A 21,069-nucleotide genomic window follows, 5' to 3' on the forward strand; every position below is an offset into this window, starting at 1 on the left:
CAAGAGGATATCTAGGTGGAAAGAGGAGAACAACTAACGAGGGCAACAATCAACATAACCCAAAAAAAAAAAAAAAAAAAAAAAAAAAAAAAAAAAAAATTCCCAATAAGAACAAAACCCGACGGTATATTATGGTTGCATACCCATAAACAACAACCAACCAACACTAACCAAGGAGGTGTTGTGGATTGTTGTTAGGAAAATCCAGCCACCAGACCCCCAATCGAAAATCGTACAATTGTTGTTACCTCATTACTATGCACATGTTGTAAATGTTATTCAGTAGTTATATGTTTATCCATTCAACACATAATATCTCTCGACAATGAAGACTTGTCTAATACTCCATCCGTCCCAAAATAAGTGTGCACTTTGACTTTTTGTGGTATTTCTTTTGAAACTTTGACTTCAAATATTGTTATTTGTATTATATAATATCCGATAAAAGTTATATCAATGAAAACATATTTTAAAATCGAATCTATTCATATAATTTTCATCAAATATTATATAATACAAATAAAAATATTTAAATTCAAAATATCAAAAGTTTGACCTTGAAAAGTCAATCAAAATACTTATTTTGAGACGGAGGAAGTATGGAATAAGGAAAGCAAATGGACTACTAAAACTTTTAACAAAGTTAAGGACATTTAGGCTATATGTTTTTCCTTAAATGTAAAAGGATACTTTGAAGTAATTTATTTTTTCACATTATATGTTACGTAGTATATGTTATTCCTAACATGCACTATATTACATAATATTTAATGGCCCTTTGTATTCATTTTATATTTCGATTTTCATATCGGGAGTACCGATACCGAATTGCTACCGAATCACATAGTATTGAAACCACTTTTTTGCGTAAACTAGGGACCGATATCAAAACCGAATACCATCAGAACCATATTTCGGTATCGGTGCGGATTTGATTTTTTGAATTACATGAGCAGTGTTGTAAAAAACGGTCGAGACGACCGTCAGAACGGACGTCGCAACGGATTTATTTGTGTAGCGTCGCAACGGATCTAAAAACGGGTAAAAAAGGTCAACGTTAAAGTAACGGTCAACAACGGTAAAAAAAATGGTCAATAACCTTAAATGACGGTCGAGACGAGGTCAGGACGAATTTTGACCAATATTGACCTTTAGTATGTAAAACATAAAAATTATTTTAAGTTAAAGACAAATATTTAACCTCTAATTTTACATATTTATGTTTGAAATATATGTAGAAAATCAACGTTGCTCGATATTCGTCTCGACTATGTTTTTACTATACTTTAAAGTTTTAACCGTCTCAATTTCATCTCGCGTCTTTTACAACCTTTTACATGACAGAATTCTGAATAAACGAGTACATTGTATAATCTACTTAATTTTATAGTTGATGGTTGAGGAATGGAAAGTAGCGTGCACAACCACCGGATTATATTTAATCGTCACCTAAGCCGTTGGTTGAACCGTTGCATCGGAGTAGGGTCTCACATTACGACAATTCAATACAAAGACAACCCAAACCCGTATTCCTTTATCGGGCCAACCCGTTTTTGAAACGCTGTTTCTCATCAGTTGCCTTGGTTTGAACGTCTCTAATTATAATTAAGTCAAACGTCGTCACTCTCATGATATATTTATACATTTATACAATTAATTCCCCAATTTCAACATCTATCAAGAAATAGAAACTTTTTACAGAACTTAACTTATTATTACAGCCTTCAATTTTGATATCCAATTGAACGTTGACTCTACAATTAATGTTATACGCAGGTTAGTTATTCATATATTTGTTAGAATTGTTACTTTTTGTACCAATTAATCGTCTGAATTTGATTAATTTATGCCATAAAAAAGGCCCCTTTTTAGATGATAACAGTTTAGGGTTTTGAGTATTGTTTATTAATTGTATGTTTTTGTGATTAGATTATAAACAAGTGAAGAATAATGGATAGTTGTAGTGATATTGAAGATGATTTTCATGACACACGCGAAGTGCTCGACGTATTGTCTGACTCAGAGTCTGAACGTTCATCAGATGATAGTTGTTCTACTTCTGGGTTTAATTATGATCCTCTTTGGGTTGGTAATCTTGATAGTGTTGATGAACGTCGTAATCGGTTTATGAAATCTATAGGTTTGAGTTCTAAGTGGCTTGTTGTTAAAGATGAAGAAATCGAAACCGAAAACGATTGTTCCGGTGGTGGTTCGGATGATGTAAAAGAAAAAAAATTTGAGTTGTCTTTTGAAAAAAGTTTGAATCTTGATGATGGAGTTTTAATAAGGCAGCCTTCTTTATCTTGCTGGACGACGAACACGGGCGTTGAATCGGGCGTTGAATCTTTAGAACATGTAACAGAGAGTACAGGAAAACAAGAAGGATTAGATGAAGATGAAGCGTCTACGAAACAGTCGTTCGATTTTGGTTCGTCTTCAACACGAAAAGAAAGTGAACGTAGTAGTTTATTGGATAGAAGAAAGAAAGTGAAAAAGGGTTGGTTGCAAAAACTTAACGTTATGGCGCGAATCAATGATCATCAATTAGAATCAATAATATCAGATGGGGTTACATGTACTCAAGAAGTTCGTGTGCATACAAACAAGAAGAAATCAAAAGAATTATCTTCGGTTTACACGACACAGGACTTTTCAGCCCATAACGGATCTATTTCGGTACTGAAATTTAGTCATGATGGTAGATATTTGGCAAGTGCTGGTGAAGATTGTATTGTGCGTATTTGGGAGATTACAGAACGTGATGACCCGAAGAAATATGAAATACATGGAAACGATCCTTCGAAAGTATACTTTTCAACAAACGATCGTTCTGAATTGGCCCCGATTAAAACTGATAACGAAAAGAAACAGAAGATTAAGAAATCGTCCGAAATGACTTGTGTTATTCTACCACCCAAAGTTTTTAGGATTTTGGAGAAACCTGTGCACGAGTTCCATGGTCATAGTGATGAAATCTTGTCCCTTTCGTGGTCGAAAAAAGGGGTTAGTAATCAATAAATAGTACAAATAATTGTAACTCTTTATTAGATTTTGTATATCGCGTGATATTAATATCTAACATGTGTGTTGCAGTATCTTTTGTCGTCATCAGTTGATAAAACCGTTCGTTTGTGGCAAGTTGGACACAATGAATGCCTCAAAGTTTTTACTCATAATAATTATGGTGAGTCTTGCTTACAAGATTTTTTTTTTTTTTTTTTGGACAGCGAATAGGATCACCCGAGGGGGACTAAACCACCCGTTGCGATCATCTCCCGTTTCGACTATGCCGATGCAGCGATAATAACCCGCCCCCATCGCTGCCCGGGAGGAAACCTTGAAACCGATCCAAGGGCACGGTCAAGTAAAACCCCCCTCCCCTTTACCCCCAAACGATATGGGAAAGGTGCCATGGATGGATACTTCATGGCAGGGATGGAATTGTGTTTTAAATATGTAGCCAACAGGGGTCGAAATCCTGACCTCCCCTAAAGGAGGCAGGTCACCAACAGCTGGATCACATCACAACTTGATACCTTTTTCTTGTACATTTAATCATTTCCCATATTTTTTTTTTTATATAAGTTTATTAACAATAATGTATCAATGCAGTTACGTGTGTAGAGTTTAATCCTGTTGATGAAAACAATTTCATCAGTGGATCGATTGATGGAAAAGTACGTATCTGGGAAGTAAGTGGCTGCAAAGTTATTGATTGGATTGATAACCGGGAAATTGTGACTGCTGTTTGCTATTATCCAAATGGAAAGGTTTGTGTTTTAATTAATGATAATATATCTATCTATATATATCTATGTGTTATGCATCTAAATAAAATAACAAAATTTAAGTAATGGTGATCTGTTATTTCTTATTACAGGGTTGCATTGTAGGAACCTTAGATGGCAACTGCAGTTTTTATGATATTACAGGTATAAAATCTACCCTGTTGCAACAAATCACAATATTCCGATAAATGATTTTCGTGTCTAACTTCTAGAATTTTTTTCTCAGATAAACGTCTGAATGTGGATACTCACACCAGTGTAATGAGTAAAAAAAAATGGCCAAGACGAATAACTGCATTTCAGGTATAAATGATGTCCATCAGTTTCATTTATTATACACAATAGTATTAAATTAATCTCTTATGTTACATTTGCTTATATAAGAATCGATTTTTGTTTCCAGTTTTGTCCAACCGACTCGAGGAAAGTTATAGTCTCGTCTGCGGATTCACAAATCAGGGTTCTATGTGGAATCAACGTTGTCGGGAAGTTTAAGGGTACGGATTTTTATTACACCCCAATTCTTTCTAGTCGTACTATTGTATTAACCAAGGTTGCAAATTTCGCTACTCGGGGAGTACTCGGTTGGGACTTTCTAGGGAGTACTCTGCAACTCGGTGAGTACTCACATGTTGATCATCTTTGACTTTGACCGATTTTGATCGAGTGTTGACTGATTTCCGAGTAATCCCGAGTTTTGACCGCTTCCAAGTAATCCTGAGTTTTAACGAGTTTGACTAAGTTTGACAGAGTTTGACCAAGTACTCGAGTACTCGCCGAGTAATTCCGAGTTCTGCAACACTGGTCATGAGCATAGTAACTCATATTTTAAATGTAGAAACTTATGTTGTGTGTCAACAGGCTACCGAAGTTCAGGAAGCCAAATGTCAGCGTCTTTCACCGCAGACGGAAAACACATCCTGTCAGCCGGTAACGACTCCAACATATACATGTGGGACCACATTAGCTCTGATAAACTCTACTCGAAAGCCAAAAGCAATCCTTCATGTGAAAGTTTCTTTTCTGAAAACGCTCTAGTTGCCGTCCCTTGGAGCGGAATCAAAAGCATAGCGGCTGCGTTCCCATCGCCACGGTTAACCACCACCGCCGCCGTCGACGTTCATCCCAGAAGCACGATAAACTCACCCCGAAAACCGTCGTTATCCACTAGCCGCAGCTTTTTCTTGGAGTCGATGTTGAAAAGTCCGCCAACGTTTCCTGCAGAAACACTCCCGGATTCGACTCAAGTTAGTGTTTCGCCATCGATGCGTAAATCAGAGTACAGGTTCTTGAGAAGTGCGTATCGAAGCACGTTTATTACACCGCATACCTGGGGTTTGGTGATTGTTACTGCCGGTTTGGATGGTCGAATTAGAACGTATTTAAATTACGGGTTACCGGTTCGTCAGTGAAACTGTGTCGTTTTATTATTCATGTATACTTCTATATAGCAGTATACTATTGTGCTAGTATATATTACACAGACATGTAATAATTTGTATATGTCTATATGTATAGAAACAAGATTGTTTCTTTTTCGAGTTTTTGGTATTGGTTCATAATAATAATGTAAGACCAATCGACTCAATAAACCATTAAATTGTTTGTTGGGTTTCACTTATTTTTTGAAATTTTTCACTTATGGAGTATATTTGTTTTGAGTTTGATATGAATTCTAAAACGACAATGTGTTGGAAAGTATCTTACTGTTTTTGAATCATTAAAAAGCAATTTAGAAAGTTTATAGTCAAATTCAAATATGACAACTGCGACTAGTATACGGCGGTCCGAATTTCTCAATACAACGTGGTACTCATGAATTTATATATTATCGGGTTCTAAAAATAAAAAAAATTAGATACACTTAAAATTTTCAATTAAATTAAATTTAAAAGTACATTTAATAAACTCTTTAGTTTTCTTTTATAATTTTATATATTATTCAGTATAAAATATAAATATAAATATAAATATAAATATAAATATAAATATAAATATAAATATAAATATAAATATAAATATAAATTATGATATTGAATATTATTAGAATATTACATCTGAATTAAGATTATAAATATAAATACTCTTAACTTATGCACCTAATATAAGTTAGATGAACCCAATTAATTATGAATAGGTAAAATCATCTTGTGATGTGGTTTAGCGGTTGGTGGTCTGTCTGTCTCCTGTAGGGGAGGTCAGGAGTTCGACCCCCATTGGCTACATATTAAAAACACAATTTCATCCCTGTCATGAAGTATCCATCCATGACACATTTCCCATATCGTTTTAGGGGGTAAAGGGGAGAGGGGTTTTACTTGGTCGTACCCTTGGATCGGTTTCAAGGTTTCCTCCCAGGCAGCGATGGGGGCGGGGTTATTATCACTGCATCAGCATAGTCGAAACGGGAGATGATCGCAACGGGTAGTTTAGACCCCCTCGGATGATCCTAATCGATGTTAAAAAAAAAAAAAATTTCTTATTAAAACTTACGTTGTATATTTGTAGAAATAATGAGTTTTAGAGTTATAATATTCTCATGGGAAGCTTTTCATACTTAAAATTAAAGAACGACTTCTGATGATTCTCGTGATAACATTAAGTCGAGTTCTCCATGGCACAATGTGCCTTTACGTCCGGGTACATCTCGTATTAATTATGCCAAGCGAATTATCAGGGATAAGATGAAAAGAGTGGGTCGTTGTTTTTCTGGTGTCAAGAGATCTCATGTCGTTTCAATTGATGATTTAATTCAATCCAAATCAAGACGTTGCAATCCCAATGATAATATAGCCCAAGAGGCGTCTGAGGCTAGTGTTAACCTTTGTGATTTTGCAAAGATGCTTGGTTTCAATGTTGGACATGAGTGATTACTTTTGTGCCCATGAGTTTCGAGCTTCATTATTAATCAATGAAGATCCTCTCTGTCAATATTCGAGGTTTCAATCGGGATGGTAAGGTAGGGTGGTTTAAGCGACTTTTGCACGACTCTTCTCCTATCGTGACTGTGGCACAAGAAACCAAACGTAGAAAATTCAGTGACCAATGGATCGAGTATGTGTGGGGTTCTCAAAATGTTAGGTATGCATTTAAAGAATGTCGTGGGAGATCAGGGGGTTTATTAATTTTATGGGACTCTAACATCTTTAATGTGGATAGTGCAGTAGAGAGAGAATTTTTCATTGCAATCAAAGGGAAGCTTTCAAACTATGATTCCGAAATTATTATCGTGAATGTCTATGGGCCACATAGCGACGAAAAGAAAAAGAGATTTTGGGATAGCTTGAACGACCTGATGTCTTTTGATAATGCTGCATGGGTGCTTTGTGGGGACTTCAACGAAGTAAGGTATGCTCATGAAAGGGAGAATTCCAACTTCATTGCAAGAAGGGCTTCTTGGTTTAATAACTTTATTCACGACAATGGTTTAATCGAGATCCCTTTGTCGGGTCGGAAATTCACACAGATTAGTGACGATGGGATTCGTTTCAGCAAATTAGATCGTTTTCTTGTCTCTATGATCTTCGCAGCCTTGTGGGATGATTTATCCGTCACTGCCATGGACAGAAAGCTCTCTGATCATGTAGTGACCCGAACTTTTCCATGTTTATATATATTAATTGAGATTGATATTTACATGATTAAACGTTTCCAACATGTTAAGCAATCAAACTTGTTAAGACTTGATTAATTGAAATAGGTTTCATATAGACAATTGACTACCCAAGTTGACCGGTGATTCACGAACGTTAAAACTTGTAAAAACTATATGATGACATATATATGGTTATATATATAGTTAACATGATATTATGATAAGTAAACATATCATTAAGTATATTAACAATGAACTACATATGTAAAAACAAGACTACTAACTTAATGATTTTTAAACGAGACATATATGTAACGATTATCGTTGTAACGACATTTAAATGTATATATATCATATTAAGATATATTAATATATCATAATATCATGATAATATAATAATTTAACATCTCATTAGATATAATAAACAATGGGTTAACAACATTAATTGAGATCGTTAACTTAAAGGTTTCAAAACAACACTTATATGTAACGACTAACGATGACTTAACGACTCCGTTAAAATGTATATACATGTAGTGTATTTAGATGTATTAAAATACTTTTAGAAGACTTCAAGACATATTTCGAAACAATCATACTTAACGAAAATGGTTACAGTTACTTTCCCATTCTTTTCTTTCATCAAGAATTCTAGTCGTATTCTTACCCGTATTATACACAGCTTCAAAACGTACTTACTATGGGTATATACCAATAGGAACTAGCATGGGATTCCACTCTTGATTATGTCATGTATGACTAATCAATTTTAACTTCTACCATGAGCTAGTCAACTAACTAGAACTCCTTTTAACCCCACTCACCACTCACCAATTAACACTCATCATTCACTCCATTTCACTTCCAAATCTCTTTCTAATTCTCTCTCAACACACCCACACTATTATGAACGTATTTTTCCAGTAGTTAATCATCATCTTCATCAAAAATCACTTCAAGAATCAAGCTATAATCATCATAGGAAGAACACTTCAAGAATACTTCAAAAATCCCTTCAAGTTTACTAATTTACTTCCAAGCTTTCTAATCCATTCCAAGTAATCATCTAAGATCAAGAAACCTTTGTTATATACAGTAGGTTATCTTTCTTATTCAAGGTAATATTCATATTCAAACTTTGATTCAATTTCTATAACTATAAACTATCTTAATTCGAGCAAAAATCTTACTTGAACTTGTTTTTGTGTCATGATCCTACTTCAAGAACTTTCAAGCCATCCAAGATCCTTTGAAGCTAGATCATTTCTTGTCACTTCCAGTAGGTTTACCTACTAAACTTGAGGTAGTAATGATGTTCATAACATCATTCGATTCATATATATAAAACTATCTTATTCGAAGGTTTAAACTCGTAATCACTAGAACATAGTTTAGTTAATTCTAAACTTGTTCGCAAACAAAAGTTAATCCTTCTAACTTGACTTTTAAAATTAACTAAACACATGTTCTATATCTATATGATATGCTAACTTAATGATTTAAAACCTGGAAACACGAAAAACACCGTAAAACCGGATTTACGCCGTCGTAGTAACACCGCGGGCTGTTTTGGGTTAGTTAATTAAAAACTATGATAAACTTTGATTTAAAACTTGTTATTCTGAGAAAATGATTTTTATTATGAACATGAAACTATATCCAAAAATTATGGTTAAACTCAAAGTGGAAGTATGTTTTCTAAAATGGTCATCTAGACGTCGTTCTTTCGACTGAAATGACTACCTTTACAAAAACGACTTGTAACTTATTTTTCCGACTATAAACCTATACTTTTTCTGTGTAGATTCATAAAATACAGTTCAATATGAAACCATAGCAATTTGATTCATTCAAAACGGATTTAAAATGAAGAAGTTATGGGTAAAACAAGATTGGATAATTTTTATCATTTTAGCTACGTGAAAATTGGTAACAAATCTATTCCAACCATAACTTAATCAACTTGTATTGTATATTATGTAATCTTGAGATACCATAGACACGTATACAATGTTTCGACCTATCATGTCGACACATCTATATATATTTCGGAACAACCATAGACACTCTATATGTGAATGTTGGAGTTAGCTATACAGGGTTGAGGTTGATTCCAAAATATATATAGTTTGAGTTGTGATCAATACTGAGATACGTATACACTGGGTCGTGGATTGATTCAAGATAATATTTATTGATTTATTTCTGTACATCTAACTGTGGACAACTAGTTGTAGGTTACTAACGAGGACAGCTGACTTAATAAACTTAAAACATCAAAATATATTAAAAGTGTTGTAAATATATTTTGAACATACTTTAATATATATGTATATATTGTTATAGGTTCGTGAATCAACAGTGGCCAAGTCTTACTTCTCGACGAAGTAAAAATCTGTGAAAGTGAGTTATAGTCCCACTTTTAAAATCTAATATTTTTGGGATGAGAATACATGCAGGTTTTATAAATGATTTACAAAATAGACACAAGTACGTGAAACTACATTCTATGGTTGAATTATCGAAATCGAATATGCCCCTTTTTATTAAGTCTGGTAATCTAAGAATTAGGGAACAGACACCCTAATTGACGCGAATCCTAAAGATAGATCTATTGGGCCTAACAAACCCCATCCAAAGTACCGGATGCTTTAGTACTTCGAAATTATATCATATCCGAAGGGTGTCCCGGAATGATGGGGATATTCTTATATATGCATCTTGTTATTGTCGGTTACCAGGTGTTCACCATATGAATGATTTTTATCTCTATGTATGGGATGTGTATTGAAATATGAAATCTTGTGGTCTATTATTATGATTTGATATATATAGGTTAAACCTATAACTCACCAACATTTTTGTTGACGTTTTAAGCATGTTTATTCTCAGGTGATTATTAAGAGCTTCCGCTGTCGCATACTTAAATAAGGACGAGATTTGGAGTCCATGCTTGTATGATATTGTGTAAAAACTGCATTCAAGAAACTTATTTTGTTGTAACATATTTGTATTGTAAACCATTATGTAATGGTCGTGTGTAAACAGGATATTTTAGATTATCATTATTTGATAATCTACGTAAAGCTTTTTAAACCTTTATTGATGAAATAAAGGTTATGGTTTGTTTTAAAATGAATGCAGTCTTTGAAAAACATCTCATATAGAGGTCAAAACCTCGCAACGAAATCAATTAATATGGAACGTTTTTAATCAATAAGAACGGGACATTTCAGTTGGTATCCGAGCGTTGGTCTTAGAGAACCAGAAAATTTGCATTAGTGTGTCTTATCGAGTTTGTTAGGATGCATTAGTGATTCTGAACTTCGACCGTGTTTTCTTTAAAAATGATTGCTTAACATTTTTGTTGGAAACTATATATTTTTAACATATGAATATTATGTGATATATTAATCTCTTAACGTGTTTGATATTATGTGATAGATGTCTACCTCTAGAACAAGTCCCATTGACTCACCTAATAATAATGAAGAGTCAAATGTAAATTGGAATGATTCGTGGACTGATTCACAAGTTCCCGAAGAGGAACCGGAAGAAGAGTCGGAACCGGAAGAAGAATCAGAACCGGAAGAAGAATCGGAACCGGAAGAAGAATCGGAACCGGTGGGGGAAATAATAAAACGGTTAAGTAAAAGAGAATCCTCAACCAACCGACCAAGGTTAATTATGGTCAATGGTGTTTCCGCCAAGGAAGCAAAATATTGGGAGGATTACCAATTCTCCGATGAATCGGATTCCGACGAGAATTCCGATGATGTTATAGAAATTACCCCAACTGAATTTAAAAAGGCAAAAGAAAATAATAAGGGAAAGGGCATAAAAATAGAGAAATCTAATTCCAACCCCGATGAACTTTATATGTATCGTCAACCCCCGAAGTCCTTAAGTTGTAACAATGACCCGGGAACCTCTAAACCACCAGGTTTTTCTAAACCAATGTGGAAAATTACGGCTCGTATTAGGGGAACATCATATATCCCTAGAAACTTGGCAAAACAAACCAAAACCGAAGAAGAAGAAACAAGCGAGTCGGAATAAGATAGTTGTATTCGTGTGGTGTAATATATGTAATATAGTGTGCTTATGCTTTATGATATATGTAAAAATTGCTTGTATTAATAAGTATTTTTTTTATGAATCTAACTTTTGTCTATTTTACAGTATAAAAACACAAAATGGATAGACAACCCAATATTTTAAGAGACCTACCCGGAGACATGATTGATGAAATCTTGTCTAGAGTCGGTCAGAATTCCTCGGCACAACTATTTAAGGCGAGATCAGTTTGTAAGACATTCGAAGAACGTTCCAAGAATGATTTGGTTTATAAAAGGCTTTCGTTCGGAAGATGGGGGATATCACATTGGGAAATCCATAAGTTACGATGTGTTTACTTTGACGCATATATTGCGGGGAACCCAAATGCTATTTTACGCAACGGGTTAAGAAATTATTTTGACTCAGTATATCCAAATATAGGACTTCGTGATTTAGAAAAAGCGGCTAACATGCAACATAAAGAAGCATGTTATGCTTACGGGTTAGTAATGTTCGCTTCTCACCAAAGTGAGAACAAGAACATCGGGCTACAACTATTAAACAAAACGTTCCCTCAAGTGACGGAGTCGGTAATTGGGGTAAGAAATGAGGTTTTTAGGTTATTACGAGACTGTTGGTCATTACGTAACCCTCGTCCCTTTGACGACGTTACAACACGCTGTCTTATCAATGGCCATAACGGTTATGTTCCACAAGACCAAGGATGGGAAGTAGTCCTAGTAAAACCAGAATGCATGACTTGTTTCTGGACGTATGAATTACGTGTCTTTATTGCCTTTGCTGAACGACTTGTGTACTAGCTAGAATTATCTTCACAACTATCTTGTATCAAAGTTATTGTGTGCTATATTTCATGCTTTATGTAAAATAAGCGGTATTGTAAGTTTGTAAAATATTGTATAAAAGTTTGAACGCGAAATATTATTATAATCAGTTTTTCATATAGAATTGTAGTAGTTGAATTGTATATTAGCTACTAAGTATGAACTTAACGGGTAGGTACTACCCGAATTTAAACTTATAAAACGCTAATATGAAGAAAAAGCTTTTATAAATGAGTTCATATTATGCTACGAAATACTATTAACTACTCTTAATATTCTGTATGATTAACTTGTTCCATTTGACTATTTTGAAGGAAATGGCACCGACTACTCGACACACCGTGAATATGAATGAAGAGGAATTCCGTACTTTTCTAGCTTCAAACATAGCCGCAGTACAGGCTGCGCTATATACCAACAATAACCTTGGATCTGGCAGTACAGGAAATCGTGTAGGATGCACCTACAAAGAATTCACTGCCTGCAAACCTTTGGAATTTGATGGAACCGAAGGACCGATCGGATTGAAACGGTGGACCGAGAAGGTTGAATCGGTGTTTGCCATAAGTAAGTGTACTGAAGAGGACAAAGTGAAGTACGCTACGCATACCTTCACAGGTTCTGCGTTAACATGGTGGAATACCTATCTAGAGCAAGTGGGACAAGATGATGCGTACGCACTACCGTGGTCAGCATTCAAGCACTTGATGAACGAGAAGTACCGTCCCAGAACCGAGGTCAATAAGCTCAAGACAGAACTTAGAGGGTTACGAACCCAAGGATTTGATATTACCACGTACGAAAGACGATTCACAGAATTGTGCCTATTGTGTCCGGGAGCGTTCGAAGATGAGGAAGAGAAGATCGACGCGTTTGTGAAAGGATTACCGGAAAGAATCCAAGAAGATATAAGTTCACACGAGCCCGCCTCCATACAACAGGCATGTAGAATGGCTCACAAACTAGTGAACCAGATTGAAGAAAGAATTAAAGAACAGACTGCTGAAGAGGCCAATGTGAAGCAAGTCAAAAGAAAGTGGGAGGAAAACGGTGATAAGAATCGCCAATACAGCAACAACAGCAATTACAACAATAATCGCAACAATTATCCCAACAATCGCAACTACAACAAACGGCCCAACAACAACAACAACAACAGCAACTACAACAATCATCCTAACAACAATAATAACCGCAACAACAATAACAATCAGAAGCAGCTATGCCAAAGGTGTGAAAAGAATCACTCGGGGTTCTGCACCAAATTTTGCAACAAGTGTAAAAGAAATGGTCATAGCGCGGCGAAGTGTGAGGTCTACGGACCAGGGATTAATAGAACGAAAGGAACAAATGGTGTCGGAACGAGTAATGGCGGAGCAAGTAGTGTCGGAGCAAGTTATGCCAATGTAGTTTGTTATAAATGTGGAAAACCGGGCCACATTATTAGAAATTGCCCGAACCAGGAGAACACGAATGGACAAGGTCGTGGAAGAGTTTTCAATATTAATGCGGCAGAGGCACAGGAAGACCCGGAGCTTGTTACGGGTACGTTTCTTATTGACAATAAATCTGCTTACGTTTTATTTGATTCGGGTGCGGATAGAAGCTATATGAGTAGAGATTTTTGTGCTAAATTAAGTTGTCCATTGACGCCTTTGGATAGTAAATTTTTACTCGAATTAGCAAATGGTAAATTAATTTCAGCAGATAATATATGTCGGAATCGAGAAATTAAACTGGTTAGCGAAACATTTAAGATTGATTTGATACCAGTAGAGTTAGGGAGTTTTGATGTGATAATCGGTATGGACTGGTTGAAAGAAGTGAAAGCAGAGATCGTCTGTTACAAAAATGCAATTCGCATTATACGAGAAAAAGGAAAACCCTTAATGGTGTACGGAGAAAAGGGCAACACGAAGCTACATCTTATTAGTAATTTGAAGGCACAAAAACTAATAAGAAAAGGTTGCTATGCTGTTCTAGCACACGTCGAGAAAGTACAAACTGAAGAAAAGAGCATCAATGATGTTCCCATTACCAAAGAATTTCCCGATGTATTTCCGAAAGAATTACCGGGATTACCCCCACATCGATCCGTTGAATTTCAAATAGATCTTGTACCAGGAGCTGCACCAATAGCTCGTGCTCCTTACAGACTTGCACCCAGCGAGATGAAAGAACTGCAAAGCCAATTACAAGAACTTTTAGAGCGTGGTTTCATTCGACCAAGCACATCACCGTGGGGAGCTCCTGTTTTGTTTGTCAAGAAGAAAGATGGTACATTCAGGTTGTGTATCGACTACCGAGAGTTGAACAAACTTACCATCAAGAACCGCTACCCACTACCGAGAATCGACGACTTATTTGATCAACTACAAGGCTCGTCTGTTTATTCAAAGATTGACTTACGTTCCGGGTATCATCAAATGCGGGTGAAAGAAGATGATATTCCAAAGACTGCTTTCAGAACACGTTACGGTCATTACGAGTTTATGGTCATGCCGTTTGGTTTAACTAATGCACCAGCTGTGTTCATGGACCTTATGAACCGAGTGTGTGGACCATACCTTGACAAGTTTGTCATCGTTTTCATTGATGACATACTTATTTACTCAAAGAATGACCAAGAACACGGTGAACATTTGAGAAAGGTGTTAGAAGTATTGAGGAAGGAAGAATTGTACGCTAAGTTTTCAAAGTGTGCATTTTGGTTGAAAGAAGTTCAATTCCTCGGTCACATAGTGAACAAAGAAGGTATTAAGGTGGATCCAGCAAAGATAGAAACTGTTGAAAAGTGGGAAACACCGGAAACTCCGAAACACGTACGCTAGTTTTTAGGACTAGCTGGTTACTACAGAAGGTTCATCCAAGACTTTTCCAGAATAGCAAAACCCTTGACTGCATTAACGCATAAAGGGAAGAAATTTGAATGGAATGATGAACAAGAGAAAGCATTTCAGTTATTGAAGAAAAAGCTAACTACGGCACCTATATTGTCATTGCCTGAAGGGAATGATGATTTTGTGATTTATTGTGACGCATTAAAGCAAGGTCTCGGTTGTGTATTAATGCAACGAACGAAGGTGATTGCTTATGCGTCTAGACAATTGAAGATTCACGAACAAAATTATACGACGCATGATTTGGAATTAGGTGCGGTTGTTTTTGCATTAAAGACTTGGAGGCACTACTTATATGGGGTCAAAAGTATTATATATACCGACCACAAAAGTCTTCAACACATATTTAATCAGAAACAACTGAATATGAGGCAGCGTAGGTGGATTGAATTATTGAATGATTACGACTTTGAGATTCGTTACCACCCAGGAAAGGCAAATGTGGTAGCCGATGCCTTGAGCAGGAAGGACAGAGAACCCATTCGAGTAAAATCTATGAATATAATGATTCATAATAACCTTACTACTCAAATAAAGGAGGCGCAACAAGGAGTTTTAAAAGAAGGAAATTTAAAGGATGAAATACCCAAAGGATCGGAGAAGCATCTTAATATTCGGGAAGACGGAACCCGGTATAGGGCTGAAAGGATTTGGGTACCAAAATTTGGAGATATGAGAGAAATGGTACTTAGAGAAGCTCATAAAACCAGATACTCAATACATCCTGGAACGGGGAAGATGTACAAGGATCTCAAGAAACATTTTTGGTGGCCGGGTATGAAAGCCGATGTTGCTAAATATGTAGGAGAATGTTTGACGTGTTCTAAGGTCAAAGCTGAGCATCAGAAACCATCAGGTCTACTTCAACAACCCGAAATCCCGGAATGGAAATGGGAAAACATTACCATGGATTTCATCACTAAATTGCCAAGGACTGCAAGTGGTTTTGATACTATTTGGGTAATAGTTGATCGTCTCACCAAATCAGCACACTTCCTGCCAATAAGAGAAGATGACAAGATGGAGAAGTTAGCACGACTGTATTTGAAGGAAGTCGTCTCCAGACATGGAATACCAATCTCTATTATCTCTGATAGGGATGGCAGATTTATTTCAAGATTCTGGCAGACATTACAGCAAGCATTAGGAACTCGTCTAGACATGAGTACTGCCTATCATCCACAAACCGATGGGCAGAGCGAAAGGACGATACAAACACTTGAAGACATGCTACGAGCATGTGTTATTGATTTCGGAAACAGTTGGGATCGACATCTACCGTTAGCAGAATTTTCCTACAACAACAGCTACCATTCAAGCATTGAGATGGCGCCGTTTGAAGCACTTTATGGTAGAAAGTGCAGGTCTCCGATTTGTTGGAGTGAAGTGGGGGATAGACAGATTACGGGTCCGGAGATTATACAAGAAACTACCGAGAAGATCATCCAAATTCAACAACGGTTGAAAACTGCCCAAAGTCGACAAAAGAGCTACGCTGACATTAAAAGAAAAGATATAGAATTTGAAATTGGAGAGATGGTCATGCTTAAAGTTGCACCTTGGAAAGGCGTTGTTCGATTTGGTAAACGAGGGAAATTAAATCCAAGGTATATTGGACCATTCAAGATTATTGATCGTGTCGGACCAGTAGCTTACCGACTAGAGTTACCTCAACAACTCGCGGCTGTACATAACACTTTCCACGTCTCGAATTTGAAGAAATGTTTTGCTAAAGAAGATCTCACTATTCCGTTAGATGAAATCCAAATCAACGAAAAACTTCAATTCATCGAAGAACCCGTCGAAATAATGGATCGTGAGGTTAAAAGACTTAAGCAAAACAAGATACCAATTGTTAAGGTTCGATGGAATGCTCGTAGAGGATCCGAGTTCACCTGGGAGCGTGAAGATCAGATGAAGAAGAAATACCCGCATCTATTTCCAGAAGATTCGTCAACACCTTCAACAGCTTAAAATTTCGGGACGAAATTTATTTAACGGGTAGGTACTGTAGTGACCCGAACTTTTCCATGTTTATATATATTAATTGAGATTGATATTTACATGATTAAACGTTTCCAACATGTTAAGCAATCAAACTTGTTAAGACTTGATTAATTGAAATAGGTTTCATATAGACAATTGACTACCCAAGTTGACCGGTGATTCACGAACGTTAAAACTTGTAAAAACTATATGATGACATATATATGGTTATATATATAGTTAACATGATATTATGATAAGTAAACATATCATTAAGTATATTAACAATGAACTACATATGTAAAAACAAGACTACTAACTTAATGATTTTTAAACGAGACATATATGTAACGATTATCGTTGTAACGACATTTAAATGTATATATATCATATTAAGATATATTAATATATCATAATATCATGATAATATAATAATTTAACATCTCATTAGATATAATAAACAATGGGTTAACAACATTAATTGAGATCGTTAACTTAAAGGTTTCAAAACAACACTTACATGTAACGACTAACGATGACTTAACGACTCCGTTAAAATTTATATACATGTAGTGTATTTAGATGTATTAAAATACTTTTAGAAGACTTCAAGACATATTTCGAAACAATCATACTTAACGAAAATGGTTACAGTTACTTTCCCATTCTTTTCTTTCATCAAGAATTCTAGTCGTATTCTTACCCGTATTATACACAGCTTCAAAACGTACTTACTATGGGTATATACCAATAGGAACTAGCATGGGATTCCACTCTTGATTATGTCATGTATGACTAATCAATTTTAACTTCTACCATGAGCTAGTCAACTAACTAGAACTCCTTTTAACCCCACTCACCACTCACCAATTAACACTCATCATTCACTCCATTTCACTTCCAAATCTCTTTCTAATTCTCTCTCAACACACCCACACTATTATGAACGTATTTTTCCAGTAGTTAATCATCATCTTCATCAAAAATCACTTCAAGAATCAAGCTATAATCATCATAGGAAGAACACTTCAAGAATACTTCAAAAATCCCTTCAAGTTTACTAATTTACTTCCAAGCTTTCTAATCCATTCCAAGTAATCATCTAAGATCAAGAAACCTTTGTTATATACAGTAGGTTATCTTTCTTATTCAAGGTAATATTCATATTCAAACTTTGATTCAATTTCTATAACTATAAACTATCTTAATTCGAGCAAAAATCTTACTTGAACTTGTTTTTGTGTCATGATCCTACTTCAAGAACTTTCAAGCCATCCAAGATCCTTTGAAGCTAGATCATTTCTTGTCACTTCCAGTAGGTTTACCTACTAAACTTGAGGTAGTAATGATGTTCATAACATCATTCGATTCATATATATAAAACTATCTTATTCGAAGGTTTAAACTCGTAATCACTAGAACATAGTTTAGTTAATTCTAAACTTGTTCGCAAACAAAAGTTAATCCTTCTAACTTGACTTTTAAAATTAACTAAACACATGTTCTATATCTATATGATATGCTAACTTAATGATTTAAAACCTGGAAACACGAAAAACACCGTAAAACCGGATTTACGCCGTCGTAGTAACACCGCGGGCTGTTTTGGGTTAGTTAATTAAAAACTATGATAAACTTTGATTTAAAACTTGTTATTCTGAGAAAATGATTTTTATTATGAACATGAAACTATATCCAAAAATTATGGTTAAACTCAAAGTGGAAGTATGTTTTCTAAAATGGTCATCTAGACGTCGTTCTTTCGACTGAAATGACTACCTTTACAAAAACGACTTGTAACTTATTTTTCCGACTATAAACCTATACTTTTTCTGTGTAGATTCATAAAATACAGTTCAATATGAAACCATAGCAATTTGATTCATTCAAAACGGATTTAAAATGAAGAAGTTATGGGTAAAACAAGATTGGATAATTTTTATCATTTTAGCTACGTGAAAATTGGTAACAAATCTATTCCAACCATAACTTAATCAACTTGTATTGTATATTATGTAATCTTGAGATACCATAGACACGTATACAATGTTTCGACCTATCATGTCGACACATCTATATATATTTCGGAACAACCATAGACACTCTATATGTGAATGTTGGAGTTAGCTATACAGGGTTGAGGTTGATTCCAAAATATATATAGTTTGAGTTGTGATCAATACTGAGATACGTATACACTGGGTCGTGGATTGATTCAAGATAATATTTATTGATTTATTTCTGTACATCTAACTGTGGACAACTAGTTGTAGGTTACTAACGAGGACAGCTGACTTAATAAACTTAAAACATCAAAATATATTAAAAGTGTTGTAAATATATTTTGAACATACTTTAATATATATGTATATATTGTTATAGGTTCGTGAATCAACAGTGGCCAAGTCTTACTTCTCGACGAAGTAAAAATCTGTGAAAGTGAGTTATAGTCCCACTTTTAAAATCTAATATTTTTGGGATGAGAATACATGCAGGTTTTATAAATGATTTACAAAATAGACACAAGTACGTGAAACTACATTCTATGGTTGAATTATCGAAATCGAATATGCCCCTTTTTATTAAGTCTGGTAATCTAAGAATTAGGAAACAGACACCCTAATTGACGCGAATCCTAAAGATAGATCTATTGGGCCTAACAAACCCCATCCAAAGTACCGGATGCTTTAGTACTTCGAAATTATATCATATCCGAAGGGTGTCCCGGAATGATGGGGATATTCTTATATATGCATCTTGTTATTGTCGGTTACCAGGTGTTCACCATATGAATGATTTTTATCTCTATGTATGGGATGTGTATTGAAATATGAAATCTTGTGGTCTATTATTATGATTTGATATATATAGGTTAAACCTATAACTCACCAACATTTTTGTTGACGTTTTAAGCATGTTTATTCTCAGGTGATTATTAAGAGCTTCCGCTGTCGCATACTTAAATAAGGACGAGATTTGGAGTCCATGCTTGTATGATATTGTGTAAAAACTGCATTCAAGAAACTTATTTTGTTGTAACATATTTGTATTGTAAACCATTATGTAATGGTCGTGTGTAAACAGGATATTTTAGATTATCATTATTTGATAATCTACGTAAAGCTTTTTAAACCTTTATTGATGAAATAAAGGTTATGGTTTGTTTTAAAATGAATGCAGTCTTTGAAAAACATCTCATATAGAGGTCAAAACCTCGCAACGAAATCAATTAATATGGAACGTTTTTAATCAATAAGAACGGGACATTTCAGATCATACCCCTCTCTTGCTCAAAAACGGGCTCCTGGATTTCGGGCCCAAGCCCACTAGAATTTTCGACTCGTGGATTGATGCTGCTGGTGCATCACAAATTATATCAGAGGCGTGGAACTTACCTATTTCTAAGTGCAGACCCGACACTGCTTTTAGAATCAAACTCAAGAATGTTAAGATGAAATTAAAAGAATGGAGCAAAACATCTTTTGGGAGAATCGATGCAGAGATAAAGGAACTGAGTGAGAAGTGTCTGTTGTGGGAGCTCGACGCTGAACAAGGGAGTATTACTGATGCAGATAGGTCAGAATGGTTAATAGCAAGAAGTAATTGGATCGAGAAGGAACGCGACAAATGAAACATGCTAAAACAAAAAGCGCGTATTAAATGGGCGGTTGAGGGCGATGAAAACTCGAAATATTTTCACGCAATGATAAAGAGAAGACTTAATAAGAATTGTATCAGGGGGTTACACATCAACGGCGTATGGCAAGAGAATCCCGGGGCAATAAAAGAGGAAGTCTACAGACACTTTAAATCTTTTTATGAGGATCGGTTAGACGGGGGTCTCAACTTTGAGGGTTTCGACACAGCAAAAATTTCTCAAGACGATGCAAGAGCCT

At 35.4% G+C, this 21,069-nt stretch overlaps 2 protein-coding genes across 2 annotated transcripts; both read left to right on the top strand.

Annotated features, from left to right (window-relative positions):
* Positions 1–1,659: 1,659 nt before the first annotated feature.
* Positions 1,660–5,329, top strand: LOC139891572 (uncharacterized). Its single transcript, XM_071874547.1, has 8 exons — positions 1,660–1,776; positions 1,930–3,003; positions 3,094–3,184; positions 3,613–3,770; positions 3,881–3,932; positions 4,015–4,091; positions 4,192–4,285; positions 4,650–5,329. The coding sequence occupies exons 2-8, from the start codon at positions 1,951–1,953 to the stop codon at positions 5,198–5,200; spliced, it is 2,076 nt and encodes a 691-aa protein (XP_071730648.1). The 5' UTR covers positions 1,660–1,776; positions 1,930–1,950; the 3' UTR covers positions 5,201–5,329.
* A 1,370-nt stretch (positions 5,330–6,699) lies between these two features.
* LOC139888441 (uncharacterized) lies at positions 6,700–20,804 on the top strand. Its single transcript, XM_071871449.1, has 2 exons — positions 6,700–7,291; positions 20,446–20,804. Exons 1-2 carry the CDS (start codon positions 6,700–6,702, stop codon positions 20,802–20,804), a joined length of 951 nt encoding a protein of 316 aa, XP_071727550.1.
* Positions 20,805–21,069: the final 265 nt, after the last annotated feature.

Source organism: Rutidosis leptorrhynchoides, chromosome 2 (genome assembly GCF_046630445.1).
Source record: "Rutidosis leptorrhynchoides isolate AG116_Rl617_1_P2 chromosome 2, CSIRO_AGI_Rlap_v1, whole genome shotgun sequence".
Taxonomy (NCBI): Eukaryota; Viridiplantae; Streptophyta; class Magnoliopsida; order Asterales; family Asteraceae; genus Rutidosis; species Rutidosis leptorrhynchoides.

What these genes read in the sequence shown, in the direction of transcription:
- LOC139891572 (XM_071874547.1), top strand. Translation starts at nt 1,951, where the DNA reads ATGGATAGTTGTAGTGATATTGAAGATGATTTTCATGACACACGCGAA. An exon ending in CAGTTTTTATGATATTACAG is followed by an intron (nt 3,933 to 4,014) that starts GTATAAAATCTA and finishes TTTTTTTCTCAG; the next exon opens with ATAAACGTCTGAATGTGGAT. An exon ending in GACGAATAACTGCATTTCAG is followed by an intron (nt 4,092 to 4,191) that starts GTATAAATGATG and finishes TTTTGTTTCCAG; the next exon opens with TTTTGTCCAACCGACTCGAG.
- LOC139888441 (XM_071871449.1), top strand. Translation starts at nt 6,700, where the DNA reads ATGAAGATCCTCTCTGTCAATATTCGAGGTTTCAATCGGGATGGTAAG. An exon ending in TCGTTTCAGCAAATTAGATC is followed by an intron (nt 7,292 to 20,445) that starts GTTTTCTTGTCT and finishes GGGACATTTCAG; the next exon opens with ATCATACCCCTCTCTTGCTC.